We start from the raw sequence: 26077 nt of genomic DNA on the forward strand, positions 1-26077 counted from the left end.
AGTTCCTGCTATCATCCCCACGTTCAAGTTGTTGGAAAATGGTAGTTATTTGATGCTCAATAATGAAGATTGTTCTGGGTTAATTAAAAGTATTCCTTTTATCGTAACAGTAAGTGAACGGGTTATTTGCTGCAGAAATGTTCTATTTCCTCCCACACATGAACATAGGGAGTTTTCAATCTGGCCACAAATACCAACCTTGGGAGCAGATTTCAACGGCATGGCAAGAATAAGAGCTCTTTTGTCTCAGAGAGAGGTGGCCTTGAGTTCGGCCCGTGAAACTTTCGTGCTTCACATAGCGAACACCCGTACAGAGGTGCAGACCCTTTTCAATTCAGATTTGCCTTTCAATTTCAGCAAGATGGTTCGGACTATCTTTAACGCATCCTCCACAAAGGCCCTGGCGCACTTTTTTAAAGTTGTTACCAGTGGTCTCGTGACTTCATTTGAGAAAATCTTTGGATTCATCTCTGCTTTCTTTCATTCTATTTTCTCCACTCTGCTTTGTGGATTGCCATTTTTACTTGCATTACCAGCGGACGCTCTTGTGCTTTTTTACATTTTTAAATATGGATGTCCCTCCTATGCAACCTCCCGCCCTGCAGCTGCTGACACTGTTCCGCAATCGCATGCTAGAATATTATGGCACAATGCCGTTGGCGATATTAAGCACGGCATATGGATTATCTTTTCGATTCTCCTACTTCACCTGTGTCCAGCCTGTATTTCACTGCCTGACCTGTGATTTCGATTGGGCCATTGATTTGTGTCTCTGCGGACCGGTTTCTCCTGACGTCGACTTTAATCAGCTGATGACTCCTATCATTACTCACGAGTTGGTTTGTCCTGGCGAAAGGATTATGGCTGTGGCATTGATGCATGGACTAATTGGTCCCTGGAATTTACTGGCGGCAGCACAGTCTTTCTTGGAACAGAGCTTTCTTGAAAACCCACCGAGCTGTCCTCTGATGGTGATAGAGGATCCGGTGCTGGGAGAGCACGTATGTTCTTTTCCGCTTTTAAATTGGATGGCTGAACTGTTTTCGGATGAAGACGGTGACTTCCTATTGGAGGCTGTTGCAGCTTATTTTGCATACACAGTTATGTCATAGACCTTTTTCATGTTTGATATGCTGAGTACTAGCATTTCATTGACAATTCATTGACTTATTTGTCAAGTTTTTATTATTTACCTTGCCTATTGGCTTAAGACTCGATAAAGTACTTGGCTGTTTTATTTTTCTTTAGCATTAAATTTTCCTAGTTTTTAATGCTTTACCTTGCGGACCGTCCACATATAAACTTGCAATCTGCTCTCATGAGATGGCACTTCTATTATCTTATTCAGTTCGTTTCCGGATCATGGGGAGGTGTCATCTAGGTCCTGGATATCTTTACACCGTGTTAAGTTAGCATGGGCTCATTACCGGTTTAAACGCCATTTTTCCTTTTTTGCAACTTCTGCACACGACACTTAGTTGTTGCTTTAGCTTTCAACCTAGTAGTTCATCGTGGTTTACATGAGAATAATATGTTATTGCTCTACTATCTGCTTTGCTTGTTAAACTATATCTGTACAGCGAGTGCTAAAGTTTCAAGAACAACACGATACAGAATTGTTATGAGGTCTGATCTCCACGACTTCATACTCATAACATAAGTGCAACTTCTGCCAATTCTGGGCATGAGGCGGGTTTTATATTACTTTGCCGAACACACATACACAACACTTGATGCGGTTCACATGAAGAGAGAGCTGGTGTATGCTGATGTGATTCCTTCAAATCTAAGACACTAAAGTATGGGCACGCCCTAAACCAACACAAAGAGACCTTCTTAGCAAATAATATAATATGTGTATTAGGGAGGGTGAGATATAAGCAGCCGCGGGCCGTGGAGGGAGTTACGGTGAGGCAGGGAGGCGGGGAGGGGGAGAAGCAGGGTGGAGCCCTCTCCACCCTGCCCCTCCCCCTCCCCGCCTCCCTGCCCCACCGTAACTCCCTCCACGGCTGCTTATAAGTGTTGCTAACTCTTATTCATTTACAGCATGTTAACATACTATCACCATTCGCTTTTTATGTACTAGTAACTATGCTGGTAATTTTGCTACTGATAATATGTGTACTTGTATTCTCCACCCTGCTTCTCCCCCTCCCCGCCTCCCTGCCTCACCGTAACTCCCTCCACGGCCCGCGGCTGCTTATAAGTGTTGCTAACTCTTATTCATTTACAGCATGTTAACATACTATCACCATTCGCTTTTTATGTACTAGTAACTATGCTGGTAATTTTGCTACTGATAATATGTGTACTTGTATTATCTAAGATACTACGCCTGAGAAGACGGCATTAGTAAATAAACATTTCAAATACACATGTGTTCTTCTTAACTCCATGTTCTGGTTTCTAAGAAATATATAACGACCGACTGTTCATGAGTTCCACGTATCCTGAGGTACTATAAGTTCATATTCTGGATTGTCTAAACATTGAGAGTTTGTTATATCCAATGTGACACTGTACCTAGCTTGCTAAGGGGTTTTTGATTACTAACGTGAGTTTTGGGACACCCTAATTCGCCGAGGTTCCAATCCTCTGTCCACAGTTCTGTGTGAGAACAGAAACCCTGCGACAGGGGCACCCCCGACCCTTGCTGGAGCTTCATCACACTTGCGATACAACTCCAGCAATGCGCCACCTTTACGGCACAGATACATCACGCATCTGTGCTGTTTTTGCCCCATGATGCGCCGCATTGTAAATGCAGCACACCATAGGTGACGGAACAGCGGCACAGAATGACTAACACATCCCTGGTGATGCGCCAGTCATCATAAATCTATCCCTATGCTTCTTATCTTGTTAGAGATGAACCGCCATATGTATCATCAAAGTTTTTTGCATTTCCTAAATAGCGAACTTTAAGGAATAAATAGCGATTCTTTACCATTCCTAGTTTGCGATTAGCTATTTGCTAATTACAAATTACCCATTCATTTCCTTCATTTCCATAGGGCGGTTGGACTCACTTTTAGCTCGAACGGCTGAATGGATTTCCACGAAACTTGGCAAAATTGTAGGGACTGGTAGCCCGATGTGCCTTTGCTATGTCTCAAGATATATGCTCCAGTGGTTTTTACGAAAATTAACTTTGAAAAATATATATTGGGCTACATTGGCCTATATATATGTTGGAGCACAAATGTAGCCCAATGTAGCCCAATGAAGCCCAATGTAGCCCAATGTAGCCCAAAGATGGCCACCAGACACAAAAAAAACAAATGTAGCCCAAATATCAGCCAGATGTAGCCCAACTATAGCCCAGTGACAGAATGACCAATCAGCTTCGCAAACCTCCGTTACGCGAAGCGGAGCGCTGTTACAGATATATATCTTTTTTTGAACGTTAATTTCTCAAAATCCACTGGAGCACATATATTGAGACCTAGCAAAGGCACATCGGGCTACCAGTCCCTAATATTTTGCCAAGTTTCGTGCAAATCCATTCAGCCGTTCGATTATTATTATTATTTATTTTTTTTGCCCCCCCGCGGGGCCCTTTTAAAACCTCCACATCAAACCTAGGGGGTCAGCGAGGATCTACTATGCCCCCTTATGGTTATTTCCTCCTTTGTTTTGGCCTCCTCTTGTCTCTCGATCCTACCGAGAGACAAGATGGCGGCCGCTACGGACTTTTTGGAATGTTGACAGACGCCAGAGAACCAATCAGCTTCGCTTCACAAAGCTCCGTTGCGCGAAAAGTACGCGTCCTGGGACGCTGCCCGGTCCGCTGTTACAGATATATATCTTTTTTTAAACGTTAATTTCTCAAAATCCACTGGAGCACATATATTGAGACCTACAAAAGGCACATCGGGCTACCAGTCCCTACAATTTTGCCAAGTTTCGTGCAAATCCATTCAGCCGTTCGGGCTAAAAGTGAGGCCAACCGCCCTATGGAAAACTCAATGTTAAAAACACGTTTTGGGACCCCCCTTTTTTCTCGGCCCCCCCTTGACGAACCCCCCCAAATTTTCAAGGGCTGCTCAGAAACAAAATGTGCCATTTTCCTGAAAATTTCAGCCAATTCCGTCCACAAACGCCAAAGTTATTAGACATAGAATTTTCAAAAATCCCATAGAGAAAAAATCCTAACTATATATACCTACTGGCGACCGCCAGTAGGTAATATATATATATATATATATATCTGCCTCCCTCCCTCTATCTCCCTCTCTCCCTTCCTGTCTCCCTCTCACTCACTCTGACTGTCTCACTCCCTCTCCCCCCTTCCTTCTCCCTCCCTCTCCCTCCCTCTCCTTCCTTCTCCCTCCCCTTTCCTCTCCTTCCCTCCCTCACCCTCACTCTCCTACCCCCTCCATCCCTCACTCCCCTTCCCTCACTCCCCTTCCCTCTCTCCCTCACTCACCTTACCTTACTCCCTCACTCCCTTCCCTCACTCCCTCCCTCATTCCCTTCCCTCACTCCCTCACCCCCTTCCCTCACTCCCTACCTGACTCCCCTTCCCTCTCTCCCCTTCCCTCACTCCCTACCTCCCTCCCCTTACCTCTCTCCCCTTCCCTCTTTCCCTCCCTCCCCTTACCTCTCTCCCTCCCTCCCTCACTCCCCTTCCCTCACTCCCTCACTCCCCTCACTCCCCTTCCCTCACTCCCTCACTCCCCTCACTCCCCTTCCCTCACTCCCTCACTCCCCTTCCCTCACTCCCCTTCCCTCACTCCCCTTCCCTCACTCCCCTCCCTCACTCCCCGTCCCTCACCCCCTCCCTCACTCCCTCCCTCCGTCCCTCCCTCACTCACTCCCTCCCTCTCACTCCCTCCCTACCTCACCCCCCTTCCCTCACTCCCTCACCCCCCTTCCCTCACTCCCCTTCCCTCACTCCCCTTCCCTCACTCCCCTTCCCTCACTCCCCTCCCTCACTCCCCGTCCCTCACCCCCTCCCTCACTCCCTCCCTCACTCCCTCCCTCACTCACTGCCTCCCTCACTCACTCCCTCCCTACCTCACCCCCCTTCCCTCACTCCCTCACCCCCCTTCCCTCACTCCCCTTCCCTCTCTCCCTCAGTGCCCTTCCCTCACTCACTCCCTTACCTTCCCTCACTCCCCTTCCCTCACTCCCCTTCCCTCACTCCCCTTCCCTCACTCTGTCTCTGTCCCTCTACCTCCCTCCGTCACCCTCTACCTCCCCCTGTCACCCTCTGTCATCTCACCCTGACTGTGTGTCACGCGGCTGAGACAGCTTCCCCAGCGCGCACAGACACACCTGAGCATTTCACAGGTCTTTAAAAAAAACATTTGCATGTGAATGGGGCTTTGCTGTATTTCTCCTCCTCTTAGCGCCCCTGCAGCTCCACTCTGGCCTCGCCGGAATGAATCGCCCGGCCCCCACACAGCAGCGGAGACTCTCCGAGTGTCTCTGCAACCGGCAGTGTTTAAAGACACTGAAAATGTTTTTTTAAAACACAGGTACGATGTCTCATGGTCCGCAGGCCGCAGCGGAAGGCTTGCCGGGCCGCTGCAGGCCTGCGGGCTGTACTATGAATACCCGTGTTCTAGGCAATGATCAAAACCACCTCAAAAGAAATCTTCGGCCATTCTTCCTTGCTATAGTACTAGGCTTTGTATTGCTGCTGTTTGGCTTAAGTCACCCTCAGTCCGGCAATGGGGGCCAAGATATGGGGCTTGCTATCAAACAGAAAATTCTCTTTAGAGGCTAAGGAAACCAAGTCATAAAAGAGGCCAGGAGGTATGGGGACAGTTAGACAACTGGTTTAACTTGAATGCTGGATAAAGAGCATTGACATCATTAATTTCTGCGATGTTTTAATATTTTTTTGCAACTACCACATTTATGGACTGGATGAAAATACTTAAGAATTATATTTTGTGTTTCTGTACCTTTTTATTTAAATATGTCTTCTATTGGTTTCTAGTTTTTCCCTTTCATAATACAGAAACTGTGATTACCTGTGCTCATGAATGTGAACAGGAAGTGCTTAGCATCCTTGAACAGTCTTAAAGCGTAATGCTCGTGGAAGCCTCATGCACTAAGGGTGCGAGTTTGTCAACACTGGCATACAATACGTTTGGAAATTTTAGAATACCTCTGAGAATCTAAGAACAACCAATTCCACAGCTTGAAACAGACAACTGACCGTCGATTCCTTGACATTCTGTAAAGAATGATGGCCACCTACGTCTTTGTTATATCGACGAATACCTCAAATCCAATTTGTAGTCCTTTAATTCAGTGCCTTATCCAAAGAACTTAATTTATGCTTACTTCAGAAGACAGTGCCTCTTAATTAAAACAAGGTAGCAACTTTTTCTTAAAATTCCTAAAAGGCTGTATTGCTGATTTCTAGTTAGCCTTATAATCTACGTACTAAGGTTCCTGTCTACTTGTGCACTAAGCTATACAAAATAGAAGTAAAATGAAACCAAGGCCAATATAATGAGCTATTGTGAGTGAGGATATGCCATGAGTTATTGTATTTCTATGATATTTAGTTATGTCTCATTGTAAAAATCACTGAAAAAGTGTGTGCATTAATGCTGAGCCAGATTTTACCAGCCCTCATTCCCTATCTTCTGTTGCATGAGGAACCAATCCACAGCTTCTGCTGAATCCTAATACAGTCCCCACCCCTCCACATGGAATACATCTGGAACCTTTAAATCATTTAATTGGGTCAAGGAGAGAGACTTTTTCAAAAGTGTGCAACTCTAGTTCTGCTATTACCAGATCAACTTTAGAAGGGTGAATCAAGAATATGGGAAATGGGTTTAAGTATCCTTAGAAGCAATGCAAATTCACCATTACAATCTGATAGCTACCTGCTGCCTCTTCTGATCCTCTAGTTTCATGCGCATCCGGATGCACCTCAAAGTATATCTGTACAAATCCCTGGAGGCATCCAGCATCTGGTGCTTGTGAAACGCACCCACCAGGTTTCCACAGAGAAAAATCACAGCATTGGAGAGGACCTGGTAAACAGAAATAAACAGTGAGGCCCTTTGAAGTGAACTTGGTAAGGACAGTCCCCAAACCCCCCCAAAAAGGAACAAGCATCAGCCCTTTACATTCTGCACTGCATTTTCACTGTGTCTCCTGTTTCAACAGTCTATTGCTATACATAAATTGGAACCGGGGGCAACATGTTGAAGCAGGGATTAGATTAAAACTTCAATACAATATGACACAATTATATTCTCTTTAAACTGAAATTATGTTTTCCATAAATTTCACTGGAGTTTACAATTCGTGCAACACAGCAATCTTTATCAGTTTTGATAAATAACCTATTTTTGTTAGCACATGAAACTGTCATTAAAGTATTCAGTATTGTTAGGGTTAGAAATGGTGATAGGGCTGGCACAGCTCCCATATATAATTGCAGCATTTGTGGCAAAGATAAACACTGGGTAAATTCAGCTAGAGGAGGAGACATGTTAGCACTAATCTATTTCTTTCAAATCATAAATGTTTGCCTGTGTGATGAGAAGATAAATTAGGCTTCAAACACCAGTAGGTATAACATGCAGTTACATTAATTGACCTCCATTTGGTGACTGATCTGACAAAGCTATAACATTTGTTCTGGATATGCGAGCATAACAGTGATTGAATTCAAATAATATCTCATTGGCTGAATTTCAAGAGAAAAACAAGTGAAGGCTGTTGCCATATATACATACCATTGCTTGAATAAAAGGTAGCCTAATTTATTAACCTTGAGGAATTGTTTGTGAATTGAAGGAAGTGATTCTTAAACTATCATTAAAGTAGTCTTTAAGTATTTTCATAATGTACACCAATTCTTCAGAACAGCATTCAGTTGCTCATCAGGTTAATTGTCAACAAGAGTGTCCCACACACTCTTGTGCTTGCACACTCTATATGCTCTGATCATACACTCTTTTGGATTGGTGTACATTTCTAGCTGATGTCTCAACAATATTCAACAAAGTTATACAGCTCAGAATTATGTCTCAATCAGATCCTTGGGCACAGAGATAAATTACAGTGTTACAGGAACCTCTGCTAAATTAACAGGTTTCAAAAGATGTTGTCATTGTTGCATGCAGGATACACAAGATAAATCAACAGTTATGTAGCTGAATTGAAGTTAGACTATTGTAAAATTATTATTGCTAGCTTTCTCAAGGAACAACTTCTGCAAAAGCAGGGAGGGCGGCAGAATATAGCCGTCAGTGTCCCATTAGAGCCAAAAAAGTTCAGCCTCAGCATCCGTGCCCTAAAGACATCACATTAGCTCCCAAATGAGTACTGGATCTACTTTAAATTCCTGTGCAACATGAACACAATGTACTGGGAAAAGGGTTCAGAATATCCCTAGTACCTGGCACCCTACGAGTTCCCACCCAGAAACCTAATGTCCAGTCACTCCCTCCCATTACATTATCAGAATTTCATAAGTTAAAACATGGGGACAAATGCAGTAAAGTCAAGACTCTGATTTGTGGACAAGTTTAATCCCATGCTGAAATTCCAACATACCCTTATGTTAACAAGAAGTACAGGGTAGTACCCAAAACTTTAGCTCAAAATCTGCATGAATGGGACACATTCTTTAAGTGAATACTGTGTCCTTCATTCAAAGAATCCAACATGTAATTATTCAAACTTGTCACAGAGTCCTTCATGTCAAGTGGACTTACTCAGACTACCTGCAGAAGAAGAGCAGCCCACCCATGCAATGCGTGCTTACAGATGTTTGACATTTCAACAAGCTGAGAATGCTATTGTAAACAGAACCACTGAACTTTGCTACATGAAGTACGGACTCACATGTGTCACCCAGATCAGGTGGCAGCCTACAGTTGCACACTGGCCGACACACTAGCACTCCAACAGTCTCCAAGACAAGCAAATATTAAAATTGAAGCACAAAACAGCACACAAAGTTTTCTTGGCCAAGCTACATTAGTTGATGCCTAATTAAACCGATGTGAGCAAAGACATACTGTTGAGCAGCTAACAGTATTGAGATCTAAATAGGCCAACACAGACACAAATTCCCCAATGTGACCTTACAATAGTTTATCGGGGGCGGTCAATAATTCTTCTTGAGTGCCTATAAAAAAGATGTTGCTTGTTTCAGTCACCCTCAGCCATCTACAAACAAGAAAGCTATGCCTTGGAAATGTAGACTATCAAATCAAATACTCTTTTTGTCATAAATTCCATTAACAAATTAAAAATAACTGAATACGGAGATTATGAGAGATAAAACACAGTCACAGACATAGGCTGACCTATAAAATGAATCTTCAGATGGAAGCCTCATTATTAAATGAAAGGCATAAAATGTCCCAAAGGACTTTATTCAATGAGACTGGCCATTTGCTGTTTTGTGATTGTATCAGGACTCTCTTTTAAGGTGAGATGTAGGGACATGTAGGGGTGATATTCTTACATGAACATAAACCTTTCACTGTACAACTGACTCTGTAGTGCTGAACATATTACCCTTGGAAGCTTGGAGTTGTTCATATAATTGAATTGAAGAGCAGCATTTCAAACTGAATCACTTTATATGACAAACTATGTTGACACAGTAGACATGAACAGCAAGAAAGCATAGAATAAGACTAGGTGATGCAGCTGGAGGTGATTGATGATGTGAGACTGACAGTACAGTTTGTCTACCATATTTAGAACTGGGAAAATAGTTGTGTAGGGACTTTTTTCCAGGGGTCATCCAGTGAATGACGTTGCAACAGATCTATGATAAGATGTAGAAATAGGCAAACAGAACTGTATTTTCTCTACACTGGATGGCAGTACTTAACATAAAATTGGTTGCATTTTTATGTAGTTACATTTTGTAAGCTTACTAAGTTGGATCCAGCAAAGTAGTGGAAGTGACGCTCAAGGTGGATGAGTTTTGAGGCTGAACTTTAAATGCCTGAAGTAAGGGATAGCTCTATTTCACCAAGCACTCTGTTCTGGTGATGAGTGCCCAGTAACTGGAATGATTTGAAGCAAATGTGAGCCCAGTGAAACTAAGGAACTGATGAAGCAGATATTATTTATGATACCAAATGCATATGTTGCCAGGCCTATAGTCTTCTTTCAGCTACTAAAGAAATGACACCAGCAGAAATCCACAAAATGGTTGCACGCTCCATTTTGTGTGTCAGTCAGCTGCAACGTGCAAGCAACGCAAGGCTTTCCGAGAACAAACACGCCAGCTTCCAGCTAGCTATTGCAAAACCTCACATTTCAGCAAATCATGTCGACATGACCTGGCCGGTCACGCATGTGCCAAGTCCACGTATACCAGAGGCACAGATTACACCTTTAGGGGAAAGCCCAAATCTGCTCTTGAAGATGGCACGTGGGCAGCAACACCAGGGTATAGACATACTTCGAGCCTTACAAGGGTCTGCCACTCTAAACATTGAGCCACACTTCTCCACGTATGCTATGATGACCATCCGGTAGGGCTGTTACCTATAAAATGTCTCTGCACTGTCATGCCAATTGGGCACTCAGTAAGCTTTGCTGAGGTCTCCGTGCCGCATGTATATTGCATTGTGATTGCATTCTGATTGGGTTCCCAATAAACCTTGCAAACCATGTGCTGAGAGCGAATTGTTTATTTCAGTGTTGTCATTTATCCTCTATTTTTTCAGTTTCATATGAGCTTCGACAGAACAACCACAAAGTAGTGCCTGGCATAATTGAATTGTTCAACTGAGTGAAGCAGTGCTTGAGATAAGCTAGAAAATCCAGACTAGTGAACTCATAATGAGCCTTATGATTAGGTCATAGCTATAAGGTCTGGTGTCCTTCTGCTCATATCAGGCTGCTGTGATTGGACTGTGAATCCTTCTGAATGTTGTAATAAATTAAACAGAATGATACTGTGTCAACACGCATGCCAGAAACATGTAACAAGAAGACAGAAACGCACAAAGAATTCCTGACTCAAGCAGCTTGATTTAACGAACGTAAAATACACAATGTAACACACCTTTAATGGTAGACTGAAAAATTGTGTATCTTCTGGAAAGAATTGAACATAAGAAATATTGAAGCGAAACCCTTAATCATTGTGGGAAAGTTAGCTCTAAAGTTGATTCCACCAGATCAGACAGTCAACAACTACTTGTGAATCCATGCACCAGTCCATACAAGTACAATTAGGGCACCATTACTGAACAATGAAATATGTAGGATGCTGGCCAATGACAGAAACTATCTGCTGTGATACTCCGAATAAGAGAAAACCCTTCGGAAAACAGAAATTGGGACGTCAAAGATAGGTTAAAGCAGGACTTCCCCTTGGGGAGCTCCAAAAGTATTCCTGATTTGGCAGATTAACATATTTCTTGTAGCAATTTACCCCACATAATCAAATGCTCTTCATCTGCTCCAGAAGTCCAAAGAAGGATCAAGAAAACAGTACTACCGGTCATGTCTCACGTTTTGGACTCAGATCTAGCATATGAAAAGTAATTGCTATCCACCTAGCATTTGGTATATACTTTCTTGTTTTGCAAGTGATCTAAACTTCCAAGGTAAAGCACCTATAGTGATTGGTATGAGTAATGGTAGAGCAAAGTAAGTGGCAGGTGGCTTACTCTTCATTGTTGTATTCTTGTAAATAGTCCCTGCAAATCACATGTTTGGCGCCATTACAGAACAAATACAGACAAAATAAGCGTGGTTGTTCTCGCCTCCAGCACAATCAGTCTGTTTGCTTTCATGGACAAAGACCAAGTGCATCTGCGTATAATCGGACTATAAGAAAAGTATAAATCACTTAGGATTTCCTCTTAGAACAGATGCTATTTATGTCACCCATTAAAAACCAATGCTCTGAGGTTCGAAATTTAACAGGTGTGATAAATAGCAAACAATTCGAGTTTTCCCTATTGAAATTGGTAATAACATGCAGACTTTGGTGCCTAACACAACAAAATCTGCATGTATGGTGTTTACTGAGTTTTATCACAGGGTACATATCGTCAAGTATGACCTGCCTATATTTACTTTGGGAATACTCCAAGGAGATGGAAAACTCCATCCCACTCATAATTGGAATACCAGTTGAGACAGGAGTTTGCAGGGGTGCCACAATTTAACATGATACTTGTAATTCATATTTCTTCTGATGGAGCGGAGGTCCTTGTATCTCAATTGTTTATTGTACTCATCAGAGAGGACTCTTCACTGGTCGTATTTGATTGTCGACTTGAAGCGTAACAAAGGAATTAGCATCAGCAATACATTTTAAGTACAGTGAAACCAATGTGTTCGACAGAAATGACAGAGAGAATGTTGCACAAACCATAAACGTTTTATTAGCAAATTAACAAAGGTACACGGAAAACAAATTGCAGTAAATTAATCAATCTATAGAATAAGCATGTATAGCCAAATGATCTTGTAGTCAAAAATATGTATATTTGTCAAGAAAAACATACAAAATGTAACGATGGAGTAGACACAATTTTAAGAAGACAAGTTCCATAAAGGAGTTTGCTTATTTTAAATAAGTACTGAAAGGGGAACAGGATATTTCTAAGAGGCAGGTGTCAGCATGAAATTAACCAAGTTTAAGGGTCAGGGGTTAGACACAGGTGCGCAAACATGAAGTTCAACACCCCGCCCTAGGAGGTCAGAAGAGTAAAGAAGAATCTTCTCTCCACAAAGTCAGGACAGAGTCTTCTAAAACTATTCTATGGAACACACAAATACATAAAGGAAGGTTCTGGAAGCCTCTTCCTATGGATTCCCACCAAATGGACCAATCAAGAATGGTCATTCTCTGGGAGAAAGTAGACTTCCTAGTTTCCCAGCGCTGGACACAGGCATACACATCTGCATGGCTGTGAAGTTGTTCTGTCTGATTAGTACAGGAGGATTCTTCCCATCCTGAGGCTCTCCATGTCCACGGTCAAAATCCAATTAATTCTATCTGTCTTTCTATCTGTCTGTCTATCTGTCTGTCTGTCTGTCTGTCTGTCTGTCTGTCTGTCTGTCTGTCTGTCTGTCTGTCTATCTATCTATCTATCTATCTATCTATCTGTTTCAGAATAACAATAATGTCCCTATTCTAACTAACAAGCATATTGATAAGACACCTGCAGAGGGGAAAGAACATAAGCCTTGCAAATTAATTCCTATAAATACACTTTGTGTAACTCGGATATGGTTATAGGTTATGGCTACTTTAAATCAACATGGCTTCCAAGCAAGTACAATTAACATGAGTAAACACATTGACTACAAGTCGAGAATATATGTGCATTGTTCATCTTAATGGTAAGTACAACCACATACTTCATTAGATTAATAAAAAAGCACTTAGATTAATACTGTTAAACACACAGAGTATATAGATGGCAAATAACTGAGTGGAGCACTACATTTTGCTGCTCCACTTCTAAGAAGAATATTGCTTCATGCATGGTCCAGCTCTGTGACGTCACCAACTAATAATGTTCAGACTACTGATAACAATTATAACTAAAACACTACAAAAAATGCTGCATTTTGATTGGCTCTTAGTTAGTACAAACAGGAGATTCATAATTAACAAATGAGACAAGTGTCATTACAGCAGCAACCAACCTATCACAATGCCTTCTTCCCATAAAAGTGGCCTGTGAAGCTCACAGAGTTCTAAGAAAGAACTACAATGTTCACCTAGCTCACAGTATGTGTCGACAATGGGGGCATGCTGCTGGAGAAGATAACTTCTGACTCATTCAGTTTATTGTACAGAATTCTGAATATGTACATGAAAAATGTTCTGATCTCTGCTGCTACAAATTCCCAAAAGTCTCTAAAAATACGCCTTTCCAAGCATTGGTATTATACCTTTAAAGTGGTCCTAGTCTGTGAAAATTGAGCAGGTTATGGTAGTTTTGACTGTTTTAAAATTGTACCGTCACTTTTTTAACTGTTTTACAATTTTAATTATTTTAAAATGTTTCAGTTGATTTTTTTTAAATGTAGTAGTTTATAGGGTACATAAAAACTCATCTTTATACACAATAAATATATTTTTTTTAATATGTTTTATAATTGCCTTATATTTAACAAAAAATGGAAAGATTTTGAAGCTAGTGAACATTTATGCAAAGTGATGCAACTACGTATGAGGAAGTGGGAAAAACTAAAAAGAAAATATTAAGTATCCAAACAGCAGCTTCTTCACAAGGTTTTAAGACGCATTGTGTCATGCAGCACACATGTATTCATTTTAAATATTAAATATTACTACAAATAGCCTCTGAACAATCTATTCACATTTAAATGGAAGAATAAAAAAGCCTTCTGATTCCAGCAACATATTTTTCAGGTGTGCCTCACATTTTCTTAGATATAGAATATTAGCTTTGTAGTTGTTCCTTACAACTCTGTGCTAAAGCTGCATGAGAACACTAGACACATAACTGACAGAATGCTCCTGCTATTGGAAGTATATTTTTTACTTAGCATGTCAGACTTTTTTTTCAAATGGCTATGGAAGATATGTATTAATTTTTTGAAAATTGTGCTCTCATTTTAGCTTTCGGAGCACCTTCCGTAACTTCTATCACAAAAATCATGAAAGAAAAACATTTTCTCTCAAACATGGTTCATTAAATACCAGGAGAGGGTCAGCATTGTTCACATGGTAAAGTTAGCTTAGAACTCGTTCACATGGTAAAGTTAGCTTAGAACTCATCACAATTCCTAGAATTCGCAGGATTCCACCAACAAATGATTTATATTGTAAGTAAAATTTGTTATAACCCTTTGTTCATTTCTGTGTCCTTCAAAACGAGGCATTCACTACAATGCATATCAATGAAACAAAAATGGTGGAGGCTTAATAACATAAAAGATTCAACAGGTATGCTTCTAGGAACCTTCCAGTCACAAGACTAACACACCATCAAACAAACAAGTTTGTGAATTTCACCCAAATTTAAGGGTCTGATTTGCAATAGCGATATTATCCAAGGGGGAGGGCACTCCCAAATTGTTATTGACCAGGATGAAGTGCAGTCCTCTGGCCTCACCCCAGTCAATAACTACCTTGGCGTGCCCCCCTCACCTGCCCCGCTTCGGGTAACAATGCTTAAGTCGTAAACTATGTCCTGAAGTACATAAGTCAAATGTAGGTTGCCAGTTTGTAACTAGTAAACAACATAAAGCAATCTTTTCCGAGCAGTACTCAGGAGACAAAGCAAGCCAAACTTCTCACCCCAGACCAGAGAGCAAAGACACACAAAGCAACAACTTCCATCTTCCAAGGACGACCTAAGCACATTTCAATAATCCTTAAAATCACCATCAAACATTAAAATGAAACAATGTCATGGCTCCAACAACATAGAAAAAAGCACGGTGAGCAAAGCAATCTGCAGAGATCACCAGTCACCACTAAGGTGAAAGGTTTATATTGTCTATGTGTTTAAGCAGTTTTTTGTCACACTGGCTTCACTTGTCATCTCTATTAAGACTGTTTGGAACCCTCAGTTTAATTAATTAATGAGAATAATAAGTTTTGCTTTTAGATGATTTTAAGCCATTAAAGTGAAGAGCTGCAAATGGCTTTGAAAGTGCCATTTGGCAGACGACGGGGCCTGGCGAAGAGCCCGGCGTCAGGAGACATTAGCGGTAAATGCCATGGCCACAGGTAATTACTACTGTAATACAATTGGATTTGTCAATAACTGCCCTGAGAGACATAATAACGAGTGTCTGCAGAAAAATGATATACTGTAGAAGGCGCTGATTAGGACCTCACATTTGCTGGAACACTGTCAGCAATCTGCAAGCCAGCACTTAAAAAAAAGCAATGTACCCTGAAAAATAAGATTTTACTTTGATGTGTGGCATGCACATTATTGGGCAATGATTGTACTACAAGAGTGCTGAAGGAGAAAACACCATCCATCTAGGTCGTGCACTCAGTCAGCCACACAGCTTTATTCGATCTTTTGTAAATAGACCATAAAAGCACAACAGCTCATATAAAATAATTTCAAGCTATTAAATACATATTTACATTGGTTAAAATAAATATTAAACAAGTTTGTTGTGAACAGAAATATGACCTTAAAAATAATTTGTATTAAAGGAGAGAATGGTTCATAATTAAAAATTACACACTACTATCAACAAATGGTCCCACCTTTTTCCTCTTCCTAAAACAGGCCCATAGAAATGAAGCAACACAAAAACATACAAATGGATCTGGTAAAGCCTTTAGAAAATACATGACGACCCGGCATTGCCTAAATTTATGGTGCCTAAGGATTGGAAGTATAAATATTTTCCTTTCCTCAAAGTAGTTTTTACAAAATAGTATAATATGCAGGTTCGACTGGACAGCATGGTTGTTAGAGGGGCAGGGAGCGAGATCTGCTAATCTATATTTATTTTGTAGGTAGCCCAAGAGTATCGGGATCATATTCAATCTGAAGCATAATAATATGAATCTGTGCTGCGAATTGTTTATTCAAGATAAATAATGAAAACCCTCTCCTGATAATCGTGGAACTAGGTCATATGCAATAGAAGACTGATAGATCCGTTTTTTTCCCTATGGGCTTGCTCTGCTCTTTGGGAATATAGATCCGTTAACCATTTCTTCTTGACTTCTTTGCAAGCGTGGGGGTCCTGAAATTTTTTTGCCATCCCTAGGGCTTTCAGTACAGTTTCTACATAATGTAGCCACCCGATCCTTTTATAATGATCTAGATTACAGCATTCTCTTATAATGGTTGTGTCAGGTCGACCGGAGTTCGCTGCATCTAAGCGTATGTATCCTAGAAAGTAAAAACAGTTATTACTATTGAACTCTGGTGTGGGTGTTACAGTCCCCTAATGCAGTGGCAGATCCTCTGCTAAGGCGGAGGAGTGTCGACCCACTGCTCTTAGAGCAGTGAAAGAGGGAAAAATAAAATGATAATAACTGAACGTTATTATCATTTTATTTTTGTTTTCTGCGGGGCTGGGTTAGAGCGGGGCTGGTGGCTCAGGGAGGAGGAGTGGACTATGCACACTAAGTCCGTACGACTGCTTGGTCCGCCGTTTTGGGCGGCAAAGCAGTCATGCACACTTTGCATATTCCCCACCAAGCTGTAATGGACAGCCTGCTAGGGAATATGCATAGGCTGTTTTGCAGCGTTGTGATTTACTCAGGGGAGCCAGTGTGCCCGGGTGCTTCCTGCAGCTTCTTCAGGACTGGAGTCAGGAAGAGCAGAGAAGCGGAGAGATGTGGCTGGCGGAAAAGGTGAGTGCGTTTAAAAAAATATTTTCAACCCCCGCCTCACCACCCTAATTTCCTACTAGCCACCACTGCCCTAACCTTACTCATTCACTCACTTAATTTAAATACAAGCAAACCAAAGCAGTTATTGCATGCATTTTTAGCTTTCTTGTTGGCGAAGACATCGTTAAGGTAGTTACCATGATGAGTGAGTGAGTTACTTCAGTAAAATGACTTTAGTCACACATTGTATTAACGGATGTGCTTTTAGTTCCACTCTCCCTACATTCACAACATGTGGACATCCACCGTGAGTCAGTGGTTACACTTTTGTAGCACAATGTAGGCCCGATTCAAAGTCCTTAAATCTCTGACTCAAACTGAGTTGTGTACGTTTTCCTGATTCATAAAAGCTTAACAGAGTACCACAGAAAATGTTAATTTTTGTGAAGTTCCTGGGGTGCGCCTGTAAGCAGGAGAATTGTGAAAATATTCTAATTTATATATATAAAAATATATTTCCTGCATGAAAATTAGAATTTCTCCAACCCCCTGTCACAATGTGGGTGTTCTAGGCCCTCTCTCGCACCACTTATACCTGGGTCCTCCAGGCGTGTGTTTAAAAAATGTGACTGCGAGGAAAACCATTCCAGGTAAGGGAAGTTAATACTGTGCATTACCCGCTCAAATGTGAACCCACAGTTTTCCACCTCTAGATATCACTCACAACTGAGGAAAGGCTCAAACTTCTGAGCCCCTGCAAATGTCAGTCCCCATCAAGCAAATCAGTGGCACTTTTGAACTTGGTTTCTTAGTACAAAAATGTTTTTAAAAGTTAAGGAACAGGAGCTAGATAATAAACTCTTCTTGAAATAGACAGACCAGGAAATGGACTCACAGAGCGTTGTGGGTGCCAGTGGATTCCAGGACTTTGCAAGACTCCCCTGTAGACAAAAGTCAACCATCTCACTAGAGGGAATACAGGCCAATAAATGTGGCGTGCAGACATGCAGCAATACCTGTGCACTTTCAAAGGCCTGGAAGACTACCTGTGTTTTACAGTTAGTTGTACATAAGTTGCTTAAGTTGAGGTACTTTGTGTAAGGCACCACCCCATCTGCCTGGTAGTCCATTAATAATTGAAAGAAAAATGTCCATGGTGAGGTCAATGTCCTAAATTATACCGGAAACGTGCTGCAATTACATCACATAAGACTCCTGGTTTCCAGTTAGAGGATACTCCAGGCACAAACCTCACTGCAACAGGCATAGTTTGGAAGGACAGTGTCAAAGTTAGGAGTTGGGTCAATCATTCAGAATCTTCTGATCAGGTCATTACCTAAAAAACATGGGACCGATGGGACCAATTAGCGAAAACCGCAAGAACAAGAGTCCAGAAGGCACTGGTCCCAGCATATCAAAGAACAGAGCGTAAGAAAGTAGTGGGCATGGATAGGTAGGTAGGATGGAAACACATATGAACTGAAAATGAAAGTTTTTCTGTGTTGAGATGGTTCTGCTCCTACAGGTATATGACTGGAGCTGGAAGCCGTGAGACACTCAGGCAGTGCTCACAGGAGCCGTGGTCTCCACAAACCTTCAGGAAGGTCTGTGTGGATGTAGTCTCAATACTAACTATAGTAGGGTGTTGGCAAGAGTCAGGAAGAGACCTCTAAATTCCTGGTCAGCAGCGAATAAAGTACAAAATCAGTTGAGATTTCCTTGAAGACTTTAAGTTGACAAGTCTAAAAATTACCAAAACATGGTTGAAAAATAAGAAGAGAGCTCTATGCGAAGAAATTCTGATCCGAGAGAGAGGTAAAAGGGGGTGGAGGCCTCCTATTATCAATAAGGAGATACTACAACTTTTATTTCTCTGCGTCAGAATATCTACTATGAAAGCCTGGCTAATCGTGTTTTAGAATTGATAAAAGCCCAGCCACTCCTGTCTGATTTACAGACCTCTGGCTGACTCAAGCAGTTTCTACAGAATTGCATAGCTCCTTTTAGATGGATTTCTCCAGAGCACAAAGAGCGAAGATATTAGGGAACATAAATAACTGGAAAGGCTGTGCAAATCACTGCCAGGAGCTCTAAAATGACTTAGCACTTACCCTTTCATGGGCCCAGGCCATGGAGCAATAGTGGTCATCTTGGCAAATGATTCCACAGTTTGACATGGCGACGGTGGTGGATCAGCTAAGGGTGGCTGGGGAGGAGGTGAAAAGTCAAGTTTAGATGACAAATTAACTATTTGACGGGGATGAGGGTCTTAAAATTAGGCCAAAACAGGAAAAGATGCTAAATTTGTTGTCAACATTCCATAGCCTGCACAGGGTTTCATATTTGCTTCACCTTTGTGTCAGTAACCGTAAGGAGAGTACAAGCAGCAGTACGGTGCCTGGATATGCTTATGCTTTTATGCGCCATCTGCTCCCTGTTGGTCCAGCCACTCATATTTGTTGTGTTGGGGTCACTTAGCAGTTTCCTTCTTCTCTCAGGTAAAATTCTTCCAGTGCTTTTTTTTATATATATTCTTATATTTCAAGTATTTCCCCTCCAGCTGTCACATGGCTACTTCAGAGTTCCTAATGAGTTCCAGGTCTCCCAGGGGGCTCAGCAGGGCAATGTTCTTTGAAGGAGCTAATTTGGCTCCTGCATATCCTCTATGTGCCTATTGCTTCTTGTCGATAATTTTGTATGCGGCTGGCCTTGCCTCTCCTCTTTAGGATAGAAACTGAGGGGGGATTCTACCTAATCATTTACCCAATCTCAGAACTTGTTGTGAACGGCTCCAAAATACGTTATTATTCAGTGATGACAACCATGATCTGGTTTTGTAGTGCCTGAACTGTACCTCCATCCTTCGAGCCTGGACAGAATGTTTTGCGTCATAACCATGGAGAGAATGTATCTGCACAGTCACACTTAGAGAAATCATCTGATGTATCCCAGTTCTCTGCCATGAAAATGACATATGTGGGGTGAGGTTTCTAGAAAGTACCTGTTCTCCTACACAATTCTCAGTGAAAATGTGCTCAACTCCTGATCTATGTGGCACAAGCAGCAGGTAATTCCCCAGAAAAATGTGTGTCAAACAGTATTAACAATAGCGAAGTAACAGACAACATAGTATAATTCCCAAACCTATTTAGAAATATACAGAGAAATGCAAGACAGCAAAAAAAGAAACAATTAAAATTGGGTAAAGGAGATTAAAGAAATACATTTTTCAGTTTTAAGGCAAAAAGGGACTAGAAAAAGTAAAGAGCCACTGTGAAAATTGAATTTGAAGTTCACTGGGACGTAGGTGTGATTTCAGGCTGATCGGGATTGAGTGGATGTCAGGGAAACCAAGCAGGTCGCACCATTTAAAGTGTTTGCTGTAGGACTTATTCTACTTCATCATCAAGCTCCGACTGAAGCAGTTGTTTTTGGTATGAAAAGCTCACAATGAGAAAAAACTAGATTTCCTAGCCACAGAGGTCCATTCACCGCTGGAATAGAGCTGTGGCCTCAGCATAGTATAAGATTCCACCTCTAGTCTTAGCCATCCATTTCTTTCTGAAAAGCCAACATTTGAATGAGGCAGGAAGCTTTAGCCGAGTTAGTCTCCACCAGGATGGGGACCTTTAATGCAGGTTTTTGCTAAACTGATTTCCGCACGGTAAAAAAAACCTAACTGGTTGAACTTGGTCTTCTTGCCCCGCTAGGATGTGCATGCTGCCTGTGGAAGCCTTAGCACCTTGTTTCGGCCCCTCAGAGGTGAAAAACAGTAGTATCACTTTTCTCCAACTGTTGGAAAAGATCCTCATGGAAGGCTTCTTGGCACCACGACTCTCTCTCTAGCCAGGGGTCCTGCAGGGTCATTCCACAGATGGTCTTTCTTGCAGTCAGAGGTCTGCTTTTCGTCTAGTCTGAGAATGCAAATAGGAGGCCAACCATTTGAACCCTTAAAAGCAATTCTAGTCCTTGCGTGCCAGCAGGATGCCTTGAGTCCTGTTTGTGCAGCAGTCAGACAGAACCTTCTTTTTCAGAAATGGTTTCTTTCCATGTCCCAGAATGTTCCAAGGAGGGGTTGGTGAGGTTCCAGTTTTATCCTGTGCAGTGGCCACTGACTGGTGAATTATCTACACAAAACACTGCACTATCCCCACCTCCTTGTCAGCACTTCCTCTTTGATTTACGTCCAAAATTCCAAGAAGCACTAAAACCAAAGTGGCTCTGTCCATTCACCACCCGAAAGGAACTCTGGCATTCCCCTTGCCACTTCTTTATTTAAATGAAGTGCCAATACCCGTAAAGAAGTGTTAAGGGTGTCCTTTGTTCTGCCAGTTGATCCTATAACTCTCTGAAAGGGCTGGCTAATCCCTGCTAAAGAACCAGTTGTTGACAACATCCGTGCCATTTTAGGCCCAGAGGCCAAGCCATTGTCCTCTGGGGGCAAGGTCTTTAACATCACCCTGCTAGGAATACGTATTGAGCCTCTGGAGTAGGGATGAGAAGTGGATTGCTTCTAAACCAGTTTTCTTTCAAACAGCACAAGCAGATGCTCTTAAAGTAAGGTTTCCACTAATGTTATCAAAATTCTGCTTTCACTGTTGAATTGGACTTTTAAAACTAGTATTTTCACAATCAGTGATGTAAAATAATTATATTATTTACAGCTAAGCTTCATCATGGAAAATGTACTTTTATCTACACAGTGTTAACAGCTTCACGACAATTACTCACTGAGCCGGAATACAATTCCCAATATGAATTATGCCACATTTTTATATTAGTAAGCACCAAGCCCTGTGGGCTTACAAGGCATACTGGGCTACTTATCATAAATATACAAATTGGTTTTTCAAAATGGAAAAACACCTTTCCATGCCATGTATCGTTGCAGTGTTTTTCAATTATGGTCCAGTCAGAGCACAATAATGGCCCTGCCAGCCAGAAATGTATGTCATACATATGGGTGGTGAAAATGAAAATACATACTGCTATCCACATATGATATTTAACTGCCATGACACTGGTGCTATTTCTGCGCTTATTTACAACTGTCTTACTGATAAGTTAAATGCACCAATTGGGTGAAATAAATATAACAGTACCATTGTAGGGGCAGAGTACACACACAGTGTCACTGGATGGAAGTTTACAGTGAATTAACTACTAGTAACTGCATAAATAAGGTTCAGAAAAAGGCAAAAAAGGATGCAAACAGGGAGAATAGGTGACCTTACTCTAGAAAGTAAATGAAGCTGTTTTCCATGTGCTTAAAGAAGTACTAATTCATTTCTTCCAGAAGGAAGATTCACTGTATAGAGTAGTATTCAGAGATGCAGGTAATAATCCAATCAAAAATGAAGGCCTTGTAAACCTCTTAGCATGCTCACAGGGTGACAGAATCTTTGAGTGTTGAAAAGTGGGTTATTGTTAGGGTCAAATGTAGGTCTGCCACTGGCAACAAGGCCACTAACATGGATAGGACGCAGCATAGGTCTTAGAAAATTATTCCTATGCTCAACCCTTGGTAACGTGGCTGGGAGCAGACAGGCTTAACTTCAAAGACAGGTATGTAAAGCATTTAAAAACACCAATTTAGTAAATAATTAAGACACAACACATAATAAAAATCCAATACCAATTTATAATAAACATAGGAAATATTTGTATCTTTAAAATGACACCAAAACAACAAAACTCCAATGTAGGGAAGTGGAGATATGAACTTTCAAAGATTTAATAAAATATAGCACTTAGACGATTATAGCACCATATTGTGACACCTCCTCGCGATAGAACGGGCCAAAGTCAAAGTTACAGGCCGGGCGCGATGGAGCCCTGAATGGCTACAGCTCGCGAAAGGCCCCAGTCTGTTTCTACCTACACACTTAGAAACTTTTCTGGAGCTTTTCTTCCTGAAGGCCCTCAAAGCTCCCAGCCAGTCCTGATCCGTTGAGGGTTGCTTGCCTTTTGACGAGCTCCTGGTCAACTTCCCGGGACGGACTTAGACAATGTTCCTTTAACGCTTCAGCAGGGCAACCCAGGAATCCAGGCCGGCATGGGATGGAAGGCAGGCGGCTTGACTCTCGCGGTTGCTCCCGGTCACCTTTTCTACGAGCGTACTTAGAAACTTTCTGGAGCTTTTTCCCGCGGGGTCTCTCGATGCTCCTCATGTAGCCGGAGCCGGTGAGGGTTTGCCGGCTTCAGATTTTTCCTAGTCCCGGTCAATCTCTGGAAGTTGGAGCGATGGCGCTTTTAGCGGGACAAACCTGGTTGGCTCGGCCAGCTCGTGGTTGAAGGCAGGTGGCCTGGCTGGCCAGGTTGAGTCGGTACCTCTATGAAGCTTTTTTTCAAAGTTGCTTCAAAGTTTTCCAAACTTCTTAAACTTCTTCCTGAAGTTCCTCAAGGGGTCCTAAAGTGTCTCAAACTCACTTCAAGGGTCCGGAAGCTCCAAGATGGTCCTTGAAAGTTGAGGACTTCAGTTCCCACTATCCACTGGTACAAAACCCTTACATATCCACTGGTAGTTCTCCAAGGTGTAGTTTTGGTTGGCGATGTTCCAGATGAGCTCTTTTAACCTGTACCTTTCAGGGAGTCCACTCTTTAGTTCTTTTTCAGCAAGATAACCCACAGGGCTGTAGTTTCAGATGGTGCAGTCTTCAGAGGTCAGGCCTTAGAAATCTTTGCACAGCAAAACTACTCAACAGGGCACTTCTTGCTTCAGTAAGTTTCAAGCAGCAGATCTGGAGGGCTCTGCCCCTCTCAGATACGTATTCTTAGTTGTCTGGGTCAAGCAGGAGGTCACTTCTGACCAATGGGAGCAGGGTAACTCCTCCAATATATGACCACATTCTGTAGAGTGTGGCATTGTTTTGTCCCAGAGTGCATCTAATCTTCCAAATCCATAATGGCTGATTTTCCAGCAAGGAGGTAAGAGCTGGCTAAACACACCCCTAGGATGGCTAATTTACTTAGACTCTCCCCCCTGCAACTGCTCATACCTTTCTTAATCCTACCATCTGCCTAAGGTGGGAAGTTCAGAGCTGTAAATGACACTGGTCTCTACTCTCCTCTTTGAAGAACATAGTTTACGACTCCTCCCCCTGACCTGGCATTCCTATGGAACAGCACACTGCCCTGTCAGCAGAGCTGGTTAACCCCAGGGGTTCTTTATCACCTCTTCAAGGCAGCCTGGCTAATCCACTTAACTATGACCAATCAGGGCAGACCACTGGAAGGCTGAATTTGGACTTACAAACAAGAAGGTCGTATAACTTCTTGTATGTACACTTTAGGAGAAATTCAACAATATGGTATTGTTGGATTAATTAACACCTTTCTGGGAAGTGTTTGAATGGCATTTCTAGCCCTCTCCTATAAAGAGTTATTAATCAATAACTTCCTACCATGATAACCTATGTAAAAAGGGATTTGCAATGGGAAAAATGACTTGGGCCATTTTTTCAGCACCAGGACTTACAAAAACATATTCACTTTTCATTCCCCACATTGCGGTAAACTGCTGCTCAAATTCGACTTTGATGCTAGGAGCACTGTGGAGGGAGAATCTGCAATATTTCTAGAGATTCAGAACCCCTAAAGTCTCCCCTAGTTGCATATGGGTGGGGTTCCTGTAGATATAAGACAAGTACTCATAAAATATGTTTTTTGTAAGTCCTGGTGCTGAAAAAATAGCCCAAGTCATTTTTAAACTCCACTCAAGTTTCTTTCAATTTAATCGACTGCTGAATAAATTTAACTACAGCCAGATAGTGGTATAGAAGGGAGTAATTGAATAAAAATACTACATGTCTACTGAGCCTAAAACCAGTACATTTCCGAATAGAAAGCTAAAATTGCTTTGTAAGTTAAAGTGTAAAATTTGTGGATTAACACAGAATGCATTGTCATCTTGGATGAACAGGAATCACACAGACATACAGGAATCTTGGCGATATAATGAATGGTCACGGAAACGCAACCAGGTTGCGTATGGAATTTAGCCTGAATCAGGTGAGTATCTTGTTTAAAAACTTGGTACCCTGTTCAGATAAGATACTAACCCTAGCGTGGTTTGAATTAAAAATTAATCTTTCACTTTATGTTTCTGAAATTCTCGACAGTCTCTGCTATTATAAGAATAATCATAACAAGCATTGGTAAATTCATTAGGTTTCGCCTATGTGATTAATAATAAGATATCCTGGGGCTGTGGCTAGCAGCTGCGGAACATGACCACCAGTTGATCGCGCTGCGCTAGCAGACAGCGAATGAGCTTGTAATATCCGTCATAATCCTTGGCCCTGCAGACTGCTTCCAGGTGATAAAGTGGTCGTGAAGTGGTGGTGACCGGGTGGTGCGAACAAGCCTGTGGAAAAGGGTGAAATATCGAGCGAATGGAGGGACATGGCTGGCGGCTCGCAATGGCAAGATAGCACCCCACTGGGAGTCCTAGGCAGAGGCACTTCATCGCGCCCCTCATCCGACGCAGAGGGGAACAGCAGCCCTCAACAGGCTCCAGCGGTTTCGCCATCGCGGTTGGAGCACTGCGGAGGAACGACGCGCGCTCCCTAGCGCGAGGGAGGGGCAGACTGAGACCGGCTCCTGCAACCCCCAAAGGTCAGTGGCACTGCGGCCGGAGACCACGCTGCTTCCCAGTCCCTGGCCGAGATAAATGTGAGCCCGGCATCTGCGGGCCTGAACATTTTATTACTGTTGCCTGCGTGGAATCTGGCCTTAAGACATTACCCCTCAGTGAAACAGTGGCCCAGAGGCGGTCAGGCACTTGATCGCGCTGCTCATCCGCCGCAGAAG

The 26077-nt window shown here is 42.2% G+C and overlaps 1 protein-coding gene across 1 annotated transcript in view; it reads right to left on the bottom strand.

The window, feature by feature from the left end:
- The window catches only part of ADCY7 (adenylate cyclase 7), a 441560-nt gene that overhangs the window by 255432 nt on the left and 160051 nt on the right, over positions 1-26077 (bottom strand). The window contains exon 5 of the mRNA XM_078670626.1: positions 6855-7004. Coding sequence (XP_078526752.1) covers positions 6855-7004 — 150 coding nt within the window. The remainder of the gene's footprint in view (positions 1-6854; positions 7005-26077) is intronic.

This window comes from Lissotriton helveticus, chromosome 12 (assembly GCF_964261635.1).
Source record: "Lissotriton helveticus chromosome 12, aLisHel1.1, whole genome shotgun sequence".
In the NCBI taxonomy this organism is placed as follows: domain Eukaryota; kingdom Metazoa; phylum Chordata; class Amphibia; order Caudata; family Salamandridae; genus Lissotriton; species Lissotriton helveticus.